A 14,549-nucleotide genomic window follows, 5' to 3' on the forward strand; every position below is an offset into this window, starting at 1 on the left:
TACATATCACATTTTTAAAATCTTTTATTTTTTTTATCAACCACCAAAACACAAACAGTGAAACCCTCCCCGCCCCAGGCAGCTGATACATTGGGTATACATAATCAATAATAACATATTCAAATCAACCATATGTACAATTCTATATACCTTAACATTCCTCCCTCCACAATTTTAACTATTCCTCTTGGCTAATATAATGAAAACTGTTATGCTAATATCCTACCTGGTATGCTGAGTCAAAATGTGTAAGATGTTCCCAGTGTTCTGCCAACAACAAAATATTGTGTATGTTAAGACAAACAAAAATACAACTATAACCAATAATCTAAATTTCTACTGGAAAATGTCTACTGAAAGTTTCACAATCCCAAAAGGACAGATGTAAGGAATGTATTTACTGATGTTTACAACTAAGGACAAGGTAGTTTGAACAATTTTCCTGAAATTACAATAGAATCATTAGCTGTGGCAGAAGAAACTTTTTATAAATGCATATACATCCCTCATTTTCTCACTTAAGAATTTTACCATTTAATATTACAGATGAACTGATCACTTAACATTTTATTTTATTTTATCACTGAAGATTATTTATCCAGAATTAAGCCACACATGAGAAAAAACGGGAACTGGAACATTAATAGAATTATGCTACAGAATAAAGAGCTTGTGGTTAGCATACTTGGCCACTAGATGCTACCCTTCACAAACATATCTAACATTGTTTTATAACAATTACCTTCCTCTTAATAAAAATAGTATCTCTAAGCAGTATTTTCAGAAGTCACAAGATTCAGTTCCCAAAAGAAACATAGGACATATATCTCCCTAAGTGATGCCTTCACATATGTTTTAACCATAAAAGTTTACGGCACAATAAATCTGTGAGTCTAAGTTGCTACATATGCCAACATTATTTCTGTAACAGACTAATGAACATTCCCTCTAAAACAAGTGTTGGGGAAATTTTTGACCAGGCAAGCCAAATTTTTATCTTCCTCTAACCCACAGAGATCAACTTTGATAGGCGGTCTCCCATTTGTCAATCATCTGATGCTATGATGGCATCAGGTGACTGACAGATAGGTAGTCCCACCTAACTGTCAAAGCTGGCCTATGGGGAAAGTGGTCTGCTTTTCCCCATAGAGAACATGCTAGTGAGGCAGCACCCAGCAGAACTGACCCCTCCACTCACCAGTTTAATGCACCTGGCTGCAGGGATCTGCTTTGCCACCATATTCTTTGCAAAGGAATGCACTGGTGAAGCAGATCCCAGCATAATTGAACTGCTGGGTGCTAGGGTCATATTCCCCAATTAAGACCAAATCTTAATTGCTACTCATTGTTTGTTTCTCTCCAATTCTGATTCTAAACCATGAGCCCAGGTTCAGACAACACAGTAACTCAAGACTCTGGCTTGTTATGTCCACAGCAAGGTAGTAGAAGTTTAAAATTATGGTTTAATGTGACATGTGAACTAGTAAAAAAAAAAGAGAGGTATTTCCTTCTCCAATTCAATCTTTCCAAGTGTTGATTGGATTATAAGATACTTGGGAGCCCAGCTCTACGGAAAACACATGAAAAATTCAGGTGCCTCGCTTGAATTTCTTTGGGTGAAGATTATTACAAGAAGTGCCTTTAGCATATTTATTGTTCAGGTTCAAACAAAATTATGAAATAAAAACCTGAAATTACATACTGATAATTTTCAGAGGTTGATACGCTGGTGCACAATAGCACCATTTACTATGCTGACTTTAAGATGTAAACAAGACAGTGAGCTATTACTGTAATTTAAACATTTTATTATGTTTGCTTAGCTTCTCAAGATGAATAATAAAAATACGTTAACAGTCCAACCCTATGCCCTGTTTTGTCTCCAAGAGTAAAGCCTCCATCTAATTGCAAGAAGTCCTGCACCACTGAAAAAGCTCACAATTCCTTTACTACATTGCTATTCTTGCAAAATTATGATTAATATCTTACATACTTACAGTTTCAAAAATCATTACTGTTTTGTCCACAGATCTAGGAAGGAATAAATCAAATTGTGTATATGTAAGAGAAATGTAACTGAAATACAGCAACATTTGCCTCACAACAGAGATAAGCAACAGTTTTATATGCAGCTTTTACGTGTACCAACTCAGTAAGCTGCAATGCTAGTACTCATATTAGAACTCACTGTGGTACTCAAGACAGTGATTCAGGTTTTTTCCACCTTACGCTAACATATGGAGCTCTTCTTCGTTTGAAACTTCAAGAGAATGAAAAAAGGCTGGTAGAATAAGAACGGTGTTAGGAGCAAGCTGTTCCAAATGCCAATGCCTTAAGGATCCAACTGAGTAGCTAATAATCAGCAAAGCATAATCACCTCTGCTACACGAAGCAACATTTCCCAAATGCTTTTGCCTATTCACCTTCACATTTAGCCTTATATTCTGGATAGCTTTGACCTGATCCTCAGGTTGAAGAGGAGTAGTGAAAGAGCTGTCTGTGCTCCAAATTTTGGCAAAAGCAACTCAATATATTACAGAATGTCTCATAATAGGAATTCACTGTGTGCAGAACTACTGCATTGAGAATGATGTTTCATCATGAATGGATGTGATTTGTTATAGAATCCACTACCTACAGCTTGAAAAATTTGCTTAAGGCAAATATCACCCCATGTAGCTCAAGCAGCAAGGTTGACTGAATTCACGTTTCACTAAATTTCAGTTCAGCATGATATGCAAGAGCCACAGCCCTCCCCATTCCCATGACTAAGAGTTTAGCAGCTTTTTGTTTTCCCTTTTGTTTCATTGTGGTTTACCATGTTGCCCAGAGCAACCAACTGTGGTTAACAGTATGGTTACTATTAAACAAGTCAACTTCGAAGATAGCTTGTTGAAATTAACCAAAGTTACTGCTAACCACAACTGTGGATCCACTTCTAAATACCTCCTTTCAATTGCAGATGGGCGGGGGAGCGCATGAGTCTGAGACTGGCTGCAGCCAACACAATGTATTTTAAGTGTGACGTGCAAATGTGGCCTTTAGCTCCAGAAAAAAAATGTGGCATTTGTATGTATATTTTAGCTTACAAACCTTTTAAAAAGTGTAAGGGAATTGGCCCATTGTGGGTTGTGAAGGCAGTATAAATGCTACACATTGAGAAAGGCAAGTTCCATTATTTTAAATACAGTGGTGCCCCGCAAGACGAATGCCTCGCAAGACGAAAGAGTTTTCCGTTTTTTGAGTCGTTCCGCAAGACGAATTTCCCTATGGGCTTGCTTCGCAAGACAAAATGTCTTGCGAGTTCTTGCGAGTTTGTTTCCTTTTTCTTAAAGCTGCTAAGCCGCTAAGCCGTTAATAGCCGCTAAGCCGCTAATAGCCGCTAATAGCCGTGCTTCGCAAGACGAAAAAACCGCAAGACGAAGAGACTCGCGGAACGGATTAATTTCGTCTTGCGAGGCACCACTGTAGTGTATGTCCTGAAAATGTGGCACATGTTAAAATGAACTGCGCTCAGGGACACCATGCAAACCCCTCATGCAAATGGCTACTGTAGCCATTATGACATCATATATAGGCCCATCTTCATTATTTTGGAATGGATTTTAAATTATATAGAAGCTTCTATATAATTAGACACAAATAAACTAAGAAAACAAGTAAACAGAGCACAACGAATGTAAAACTGAATCATAAAAATGAAGCAAATATTCTTACCCAGAGACTAAAATCTGTCCATCACAGGAAAATGCACAAGCCAGAACTGGGGCAGTGTGTCCTTTTAACGTATATTTACATTTCAGTTCAAGGCCTATACATTTAAAAATGAACATAATTTTTAAATTCAAGTTTGGAAAGGTTGTCATTTGATACTGCCATTCACCCAGCCTTTAAATATGAAACTACTTAAAATTATGACAGCTTGGCTATGTTCTGTGTCTTGACCCACATACCTGGACAAGCAACAAGTCTCCCCTTTAGGAAGGAAACAGTACATTTTAAGAAGGCAGCCTTTTATTCCAACTTTAATACCAGATTTCATTCACCCAAAAGGATCTGACACCCCTATGAAGTAGGACAGAAGGAACAAATAGAGGCAAGCATATGTGCTGGCTTGGCAGTCTAACCCCACATCATAGGGAAAATGCTAGCAGGAACCTAAAATGATGGTTCCTCATTAACAAAAATTCTCTTATTTAATTCTCCAGAATTAATGGCTGAGGTACATTAGCATGCTCTACGGCTGGGTTAGTACACACAGACAGTATCCATAGTTTAAAGACTGAGGAATACACAATATTCAGGTATTTATTTCTAGGGGAAAACACTGTAAAAGTCCACATCAAAGGTCTCGAAACAGTAAAATTTAATAGTTTCCCACATTGCAATTCTAGAAAATACTAACGCTGTTCACTAAATTACTGTGGAATATTTTATTGCTTCATGTTTTAAAGCCACAAGACACCCAGTTTTATGGTATGAAAATCATATTGTGCTATCAGAATATTAACAATATGCAAATATTTGCAGAGCATAGTACATTTCAGTATACTGGAAGAAAAGAAAGCAGGAACGTATGGGATATATGGGGCAGACTGCAAAGCTACATTAGCAACAACCCAAACAATCCTTTGTTTAGCTGAATGTGTTTCAATATATTTCACAAAGCCATTCAAATCTTTGCTTCAAGAGCTTCCTGACTTTCCACTGTGTAAGATTTATGCTCTTCAGCATAGCTTTTATACGTAAACCATGGTTATACACATGCTATAAATCTAATGTTTATGCAACATATAAAAAGCTGTTTTAGTATATGAAAACATATTGAAGAAAGCTTTTTAGACTCAAATTATCTTCATACAATATGAAACAACAGAATAGACATCGTGCACTGAACAATGACTATTATGCTACTCAATCAGTCATTGTACACGGTGCAGCATTAACACACAGCTTTAGAAAAGACCTCCTTGTTTTTAACCTGCTGTCCCTGTTTTACTGTTTTCATTGCTTCTTACTGCTTTCGGTGTATGATATTATTTTGTACCTTTATATCACTGTAAGCTGCCCTGAGCGCTGTGGCTACAGTGGAAGAGTGTTGAATACACTCCCTTTACTTAAGGAAATGTATACATAGCATTGGATTTTTTCCAGGTAAACAGCCAGAATTGTAACCTGCAATCCATGCTGGATAAATTGGGGAGCGGGCTCCACCAACATAGAGGCCCCTGCTGTACCCACTAAAAGTGCGGCAGTAATCAATCACAGTAAGGTCTCCAAATGGGACATTATGGGGGAAGCAATGGAGCTGCTGAACCCAAAGCCAGCTTGTTTCCTGAAGAGGGGCATAATATGGCTGCCCCCCCCTCCACTTGCTGGAATGAGAAGCAGGGCTTCAGACACCGAGTCACACCTCAGCTCCATCCAAGTACTCCCAGTCAGTGCTTCAATTGCTCCTAGGGCACTCATTGTTCACTAGAAAGTGACTTTCCATTGTTTGGGAAATGCCCTTTCTTTCCTTTTTGCTTTGTGCGTATAGTAGCCTCCATCATAACTCTAATTACAGAGCCAAAGTCACCTGTGGCTACTCTACACTAAGCAGGGAGTTGGACTAGATGTCCTTCAAGGTCCCTTCCAATGCTCTCATTCTATGTGGATGGTACTGGTTGCCAGTTGGATACTTGTAACTAGGAATGTTAGCTTCATTTGCATTGACGGCATGCATCTATTCCACTCAGACAGACAAATTTGTAACTCAGGTCAGCTACTGAGATGCAAGTCTGTGGTGAAGCTAGAACTAACCACAGGATACCATACCATATCAATGTTGCCTAATGGCATGGCCCTTAATAGCAGTAATTTCCCAGCATTTTGGCGCTTGAGTGAACATGGAAATCCCATAACACAGCATGTTAAACTGATATTTTTTGTTAACTGAATATTTCTTACTGTTTGAGCAGAAAACAATTTAAAAGCAAAACAGTATGAAGCTAGCAATTTAGTGTAAGAAGATTAATATTATTGTTATTATTATACATACCTGTATGATCAGCAAGTGAAATAAGCCATATCTTAATTGTGCTGTCCTGGCCAGAAGATGCCATTAGGAAATAGTTAACATCTTGCTTATTACCTGATTAAAAATATTTTTTTTAAAAAAAATGTATTAGAAACATAGCAAAGCAAGCAAGATTTCATTTTTTAAAAAAATAATGTCTACATGTAAATTGGACATACACAATTAGAATTTCTTTAAAATGTTTCCTAGGTATTAATAAAAAATATGTTCTAAAACTTCTGTATATATGTACCATTACTATGATCCTAAAGTCTGTAGTCAAATAAAAGCATGCTCTTAGAAAATTGTATATGAAGAGGCAAAGGGTGGTAATCTGTATGGAGAATATGGAGAGTTCCTTTGTTGTGCCCAATTCAAGTCATACCAACTGCTTGCCCATAATCATGTGGGCTCAGCATATCTTCAGAAACTTCACCCATATAACTTCCCAGCCCCCACACATACACTACTACATAGAAATGGACATACCGGTACTACATGGTAAGGAACAAGTAGATGTCATTCAGCCCAATCCTAACCATTGTCACTTAGAAATAACTTCTGGTTTTAATGAGGCTTGGTTCTATATATGCATGATTCCTACAGTTTCTGAGAATCTGAAGTTACAGAGACCAGTGCAACTGAGGACTGCCATCAACTGGGAGGATTGCCTAGAAGGAAAGCAGAGCTGCCTAACAGCAAAGGGTTTTTGCAATAGCCCTATAGCTACTGTAGAAAAATAGGTCTGGAGAACACAATGAGTGGCATTCAACTAAGGTTGATTCAGAGTAGACCAGTTGAAATTAACAGACTTCCTTTGTCACGTTCATTAATTTCAATGATCCTCCTCTGAGTAAAACTTAGTTGGGTACCACTCAGTAGTTTCAGTGTGGTGGGATGGGAATCACCTCTGTAGGTTAAAATGTCCCAGGAATTTGTACAGAGTTGCAACTAGAGAGAGATTACCGTTTATTTTTAAATATTCCTCAGAAAGTCTGTAATACAAACAGACTTCATTCCAGTAATCCCCCATGGGAAATAACTCTTAGCTTCAAAACAAATTAGAAAGCAGCTAAAACTGGGATGTTTAGGCTATATTATGCACACTTTTCATTATCAGTACTCAAATTGCTGTGACTAGCCCTATTCTGCAGATTTTCTTGTCACTTCTGGAATCAATTTGCAACCCACCCTTTCTTCACTTCTGATTTTTTTCAGAGGATATTTGACCATAAACAAAACAGGGTTTCACAAGTGAACCACAACACATTTGACATGAAAAGAAGAAAGTGTTATTTATAGAACACATTAAATTCTAAAAAGCCAATTAGTAAACAACTGCAGGGAAAGGAGAAGATTTGCTGTAGCTGGCAAGATGGAAAAATGAAGAATAGCTTTTAGTAGTTTCCCCAAAAGGTGAGAAAAACACATCTCTAGTGAGTGCATCACTGTCAAAATCAAAGGCAAAAATATATATAATGACTGTATAGACGTCAAGCAAAAAGAAAGAAATTCCTATCAACAGAAAATGGAGATCCAAGAGAAAATTGTCTCGAATAAATCTGTCTATTATTATACAGGGATTCTTAGCTACAATAAAAATAATAAATCAGATATTTACAACACAAGTCTTCAAACAAATATAATGAAACATGATAAAGATCATTTAACTGACTTAGAGAACAGTCAAATGGATATGGTACCAATTGGAAGGAAATAAACTACAGTTCTAGAGCTGTACCATGGTTTCATGCCAATCATGTGCATGTCAGTGGATGCTGGATCACACAGATCCAAGGCTGCCCCTCCTCCACTACCACCACCACCACCAGAAACCTGATGGTAGTATATCTTGGCCTACAGAGCTTTCTGTGGATGAACTGGGGGACATCATGTAGCATAAATGCCTTTCTGTGGAATGCCCTCCCTCTTCAGTAGCAGAACAGGATTTGCACTGCCATTACAACTGCAGACTTACTATAGCTTCCCAAATAGTATTTTAAAGCAATTAAAATATTCATCTTCTAGGAAAGATAGTTGGGTAGAATATGTACTTAACATAATTTAAATACTATGGGGAAACTGTCTAAATTGAAAATAATATAAAAGAATTATCTTTGTATTACGTTGAATCAAAAGTTTAAATACAAGTTCAGTTTTGTGGGTTGTATTCTAAGTAGCATTTTGTGCAACTTCCACTCACACAATAGAACTTTCCCCCCTTCTCCTCTCCCTAGATATGCATATCCTCCAACATTTCCCTGATGAAAATAGGGATGTCCTATTAAATAATAAATTTTATTATTTATTATTATATTATTATTATTATTATTATTAATATTAATATCCCACCCATCTGCCTGGGTTGCCCCAGCCGCTCTGGGCAGTTTCCAACATATATAAAAACATAATAATACATTAAACATTAAAAAAACTTCTCTATACAGGGCTGTCTTCAGATGTCTTCTAAAGGATTGCATAGTTACTTATCTGCTTGGGGGTCGCATAACTCTATACCCACAAGCATTTCTCTGATGAAAATAGGGACATCCTAAGGAAAAGCGGGACATGGAAAATAGGAACACTTGGGGGTCTGGATATTTTCTGGGGTTTCCAACTCTCTGGAGCAGATTTGAGGGTGGTACACAGTGTGCATGCAGGGAAGAGGGGGAAATCCCAAACTTCACTTATAGTAAGTTCAATTTCTATGTTAGATCCCATGATAAACTGCCAACATTTTTAAACAGTAATTGTATGAATATTGAAGTAGAAACTAATGAAGCATTCTCAAGGTTCAAATCAGATGGGAGATTAAGGAAATCACCTTAAAATATCTTAAACATCCTAGAGTTTATGATTTTCTATTGCTTTGTTCTATGTAACACCCACTATAGAAAACAGAACCTTTAAGATTTCCAGGATGTTGCAACCACAGGCAGCCCCTCTTTTCCTTACATCCACACTCTTCTATGCCAATGCCTCATCTCAGTGTTTGTTTTTGTAAGGCTTCTAAAAGGATACACACAACTTTGTGTTGTCCCTTTTCAGCTAAACTTTACACCGAGTATTAAGGAGTATTCAGGGAGAATCCAGATTGCACCATACTTTTTTGTGTACAGACTGGGCACAGTACCGAACTGTTATGTTTATTTTTAAAAAGTCCCAAGAAGGTTGGTATCCATTATAATCCCTGAAACCCTGGCTCACAATGAACACCTGAATAAGAGTTTCTCCATCACCCACCCTCTCTAGCAGGCATAGGTAGACTCGGCCCTCCAGTTTTGGGACTACAACTCCCATCATCCCTAGCTAACAGGACCAGTGGTCAGGGGTGATGGGAATTGTAGTCTCAAAACGTCTGGAGGGCCAGGTTTGCCTATGCCTGCTCTCTAGTATAGGTAAATCTCTGAATTATTCTCTCTCTTTTCCTAGGTTCTTTGATTTCTTAACCTAAATCTCTGTGCTACCGCTCACATTGCCCAAACCCCAGAATGACACTTACTATAGTCTTAAATAAGAGTATATTCAAGATCACTTAATACAGGTAAGTTATGGCTAAAATTTGTTTGTAAATATAAAACACATTGGTGAAAATTCGAACTAAAAAACAAAACAGACCAAGCAAGATTCAAGTCAATTTATTCCTGCATTAACTTCAAGTTCTATCACGGCACTACAGCTTGCAGCATTTTTTTTTAATATGGCAGGTGGTATTCTTTCACACAAGAGTGTTTCAAAAAAATAAAGAATAAAAAGTCCTAGCAATCATGAATTTCAATATGCTATTAATACCACAGAGGAAGGTTCACAAAAGGTTCCAGTGTCAGGAGATGCAGCTTCTGTACTCTTGTGTCACTTAACCTCAATATACTAGTATACAATGTTGCAGCCTTACAACACAAACACACACCTCTCTACTCAGAAGTAAGTTCAGTGGGCCTTACTCCCAAGCATTCCTATACAGTGGTACCTCGGGTTTCATACGCTTCAGGTTACAGACTCCACTAACCAGAAATATTACCTCGGGTTAAGAACTTTGCTTCAGGATGAGAACAGAAATCGTGCAGCGGTGGCGCGGCGGCGGCAGCAGGAAGCCCCATTAGCTAAAGTTGTGCTTTAGGTTAAGAACAGACCTACAGAACGAATTAAGTACTTAACCCGAGGTACCACTGTATAAGACTGCAATCAGGGAGAGGAATCTAAAATGGGGTTGCAGGGAGAACAGAATATGATGAATCGCCTTTCCTATGCCATGCTGGGCTCATGCCAGTAGGGCAGAAAGGGTGGTGGCATTTCCCCTTTTTATTCTGTTCCTCCCCCGCCTCCTTAAAGCAATTCCCTTCTCATTGGAATCTAAACTGTGCCAGGTACAGAGCTGGTATAATTTGTCCCTAGTTCCAGGAGCATGTTGAGGGAGCGAGAGTTCTTCTAGCATGCCCTCAAAATGCCTCCTCTTCACATCCCCACTCTCCCCAATGTCTAAGATGCAACACCAAATAGGAACTGACTGCTGAACTCTCTGCATTCTCAGAGAGGAGACATGCTGTGTTTGATCTCTCTCTTTGGTGGGAGACATGTCTCTCCAGCCTCAGAGAGACAGAGAGATCCAATGGATTTGCTGGCTTCTGGGATGCTCTCCCAGGAACCAGAGGACTGCAACATTAATGTTGAGATAGATGACACTAAACTTGAACACTATGAGAAATTCCGTAAATTCTTAAAATAATTCTCCTTATCACATTCTTTCACAAAGAGCCTAGATGGTCCAGTTCTCCAGAGCTTCCCAGATATCTCCTGCCTACCCCCATTATCATGCCTAGCAAAAGGGCAACTGAAGAGAAAGGAGGAAAATCTGAAGCATCAGTACTACAGGCCTCGATGATAAAACCAATTTGCATGAGAGGTAGGGCTGGAGGAGAGAAAATATATTAAAAGGATTTACTTAAATAGCAAGTTAACTAACCAGAAGCCAGCTTTGAAGAAAAGTCACAGCAGGTGACTCCAAGATCATGAGCTTTCTCATTATACAAGCACTTCATTGTCTCATCCCAAACAGTTAAATCTCCACATGATGATCCAGTCACAAAGAAACTTGCATCAGGAGCAAATGCACAGGCTACCAAAGAGCCATCTTTAATACTGCCAGATCTGAAAGACAAGAATAAAGGATCATGAATTTTGGAAGTGCAAATCACATAAAATATTACAAGCCTGATAAAGTAAGATAAGCATGAATTTAACCAATTCTGAAAAGGAGAATATAAACAATCTAATGCAAAGCAATTTTGCTGGCACCTCATGCACCTACAAAGGCACAGATAAATCATCTAACTACGAAATATCAAGACCTGCCTGTTGTCTATTTACTTGCAGTAGGGTATGGCTGTGTTTAGCTGCAACATTAAATTATGATTTAGTATTACAAGAATGAGCTTCACTTAGCCTTGAGCTTGCTTCACCTTTCTTCTCTCCTCCTCAGATACAGCTGGAAGGACCTTGGAAGCTTCAACTTCAGTTTTAAATCAACCAGTTTAGCATGTTGTCTGCTCCCTAGACTGTTTAATCCTGGCTACAGCTAAATGAGAAAAGCCAACTTTATAAACTATGGTTTGAAATTGTCCTCATTCAAGAAATCATACCTAAGACTAACTAAGGAGTCTGGTAACATAGCAAGCTGTGGTTAATTAAACAAAAGGGAAAACTTCCTAATTCTTATTTGGACATGCATTAGAAGAGAAGGAGGAAGCATGCAAGTGTGAGGCTTACTGTGGGTTGTTCTCATAATGCTGAACCAAGGTTTATCATTATATCTAAACAAGACCACTGAATCACATGAGCTATAGAAGAAAGCTGATCATTCTTTAATATATTAATTGCGTAATAAAAACAGTTTCGAGCTAAATGCCAACTACATAAATGCATTATTCCAAAATGCAGAATTTCTAGCGATTTATATTTTAATGGGACCCATAAGCATCAGAAGGTACTGATACTTGTGGATTTAGAAAAAAATTACAAGACACTATAGCATGAAAGCAGCTGAGGGGGACACCAAGGAATCCGAGATGGTTTTTGGATCTATACAGAACTTACACCTAACATATTAATAATAACTACATCAAACTGGTGCTAAAAATTAGAAACACTTTCCCAAGTTCTGGCTCTGCTAGCCCTCACAAAAAACAAAAAACCTGTTGCTCTGTGAATTTCAGTGTCTCATCAATAAACACAATGGGATGCTTATTGTAATTGTTCCAGTAGCGGATATCTAAATTGCTATTTAAGGAAAGTAAGTTATCACCATTTTTATTAACAACAGAAATTATACCGACTTCATCTTTACTACTGTATAATACAGTCTAATGGCTTCCTCCAAAGACAGAGAGGAATCTAAAAGTACTTTAAGAATGTAAAATTTGTGTGATGTCTGTCAAGTTCAGAGGTGACTCAACTCTGACCCTCCAGATGTTGTTGGACTACAGTGTGCATCATCCCTAACTATTGCCTAAGCTGGCTGTGGCTGCAAAGAGTTGTAGTCCAGCAACATCTGGAAGGCCACAGGTTAGCTACTCCTTTTCTAGTTACTGGGGCCTGACGTACTCACCGGTATACTTTAAAAGACTGAACATTCCAAAGATTTACACTTCCATCAGCAGCTCCTGAAACCAAGTGCGTGGAATTAGGGGAAAATCGACAAATTCTTACAGGATGCCTACAGGGGTGCTCCAGCACTGCCAGTTTCAGTCCATTTTGAGTTTCCCACAGAACTGTGTTGCCATCCGTAGAACATGAAGCTAAAAGGTTTCCAAAAGGAGAGAAGCAGCAGCAGTGAACAGCATATGTGTGGCCTCTTAGTGGTGAGTAAGGAAGTTCATCAAAACTGCTTAAAGAATACAGACGGATAGATTTATCCAGGGAACATGTAGCCAAGTAAGAAGAAGAGAAGGCACAGTAGTTGACATCATCACTATGATCTGTCAAGGTGCAAATTAACTTCACCATTTGGTCATATAAAGTGACCTGAAATAAAGAAGAAAAAGTTATAAGCATTCATAAATGTCTAGATTATGTTCCCTTTTATTATCAGACATTATGATTAGAAGGTAAATATTTATCTTTACCACAAAAAATTCAAAAAGATGAAGATACATACCACTTTAAAAATTGTATTTTACAGCCCAAGGAATCTTGAACATTAACTCCAAAAGGTGCACAGCATAAATCGTATTTCCTAAATGTAGACACTGTCACCAATGCAGAATATTTATTTGCAAAGACACCCTTGTTCTTGGGACTGCAGCGCAGAAAAGAAACTCACTCCTGCCCTATCCATGGGCCGCTGATACCGCCTGCCTCCAAGGAGGAACACCACAGCAAAAGGAAGACCAGCTGGGTCCCATTTATCAAGCAGAGAAGGAGCAGCTGATAGCAATTTACTTTCCCCTCCAGGAAAAAAACATTCAGCTCCAACTTCCAGTTGCCATGAGATTACAGAACAGAAGGAAAGCACACTCTGGATCTATCTAAGGCAGTGTTTCTAGGCAGGTAGTACAGATGCATAACCCAGCAGCCCTTAGATCAGTGTTTCCCAAACTTGGGTCTCCAGCTTTTTTGGACTACAACCCCCATCATCCCTAGCTAGCAGTACCAGTGATCAGGTATGATGGGAATTGAACTTTAAAAAAACAGCTGGAGACCCAAGTTTGGGAAACACTGATCTAAGGGCTGCTGGGTTATGCATCTGTACTACCTGCCTAGATCAGATCGCATTGCTGAGAGTATGAAATTTCAAGAGCTGGTAACTGAATTTGCTTGCGTTCCTCCTCATTTTGTATCATGTATAGGGATAGCAGAAAATTCCACTCTAAGCAGACAAAGGAGCAGAAATTGCAGCAGACTGCATGTTTGTGGTCAGGAACACATATTAGGCATGTGAATATGATCAGTATTGACTATTTATTTTTTAACCTGGAAATGATGCATAATTAATGACTGTGTCCACCCCTCCCTCCATTTTCTGTAATTTTGTCTCCATCAAAATAAATTGCCTTTACACTGAAACAGTGTGGAATTATGTAATTAAAGACTTCATTAAGGACATGTTTATTTACATTAAATTCAACCATAACAGACAGTAACATGAATAATATAGTTTTTGGCAGAAGCTGAACTGTTCTTCCTCAAGCCAATTTCTCATTCTGAGTGAGATGTGCCATGATTAAATGCTGCAGCCACACCAAAATCCTTCCACATAAAAACCTAGACTCAAAGGAAAAGGATTCTTGCCTACCCAGTCTTCTTCCTCACATACTAGTCCCCCCTGCCCTTTTTTTGTATGAAAGAGTGTTTAATCAGGTGAGTCCCTCCCACTTACATTCCTAAATGGTACTGTCTAAAAATAACTAGGTCTTCTCTCAGTTTCGTATTTGTAGAAGTGGGAATAATATTGAGCCACTTTACAGGAATGATGCAAGTAGAATTGAAGTTATGG

At 38.4% G+C, this 14,549-nt stretch overlaps 1 protein-coding gene across 5 annotated transcripts in view; it reads right to left on the minus strand.

The window, feature by feature from the left end:
* The window catches only part of WDSUB1 (WD repeat, sterile alpha motif and U-box domain containing 1), a 28,063-nt gene that overhangs the window by 11,281 nt on the left and 2,233 nt on the right, over nt 1-14,549 (minus strand). For 4 of the 5 annotated variants that reach the window (XM_028746591.2, XM_028746547.2, XM_028746582.2 and 1 more), the window contains 6 exons: nt 12,663-13,078; nt 11,022-11,206; nt 6,041-6,133; nt 3,718-3,811; nt 1,998-2,031; nt 227-267 (listed from right to left, as the gene is read on the minus strand). In XM_028746591.2, the coding sequence (XP_028602424.2) occupies nt 227-267; nt 1,998-2,031; nt 3,718-3,811; nt 6,041-6,133; nt 11,022-11,206; nt 12,663-13,060 (845 nt within the window). In that variant the 5' untranslated portion in view covers nt 13,061-13,078. Of the gene's footprint in view, nt 1-226; nt 268-1,997; nt 2,032-3,717; nt 3,812-6,040; nt 6,134-11,021; nt 11,207-12,662; nt 13,079-14,549 lie in introns of those variants that run through there. The other variant, XM_028746596.2, reaches the window with a different exon arrangement.

The sequence above is a fragment of the Podarcis muralis genome, chromosome 1 (assembly GCF_964188315.1).
Source record: "Podarcis muralis chromosome 1, rPodMur119.hap1.1, whole genome shotgun sequence".
NCBI lineage: Eukaryota > Metazoa > Chordata > Lepidosauria > Squamata > Lacertidae > Podarcis > Podarcis muralis.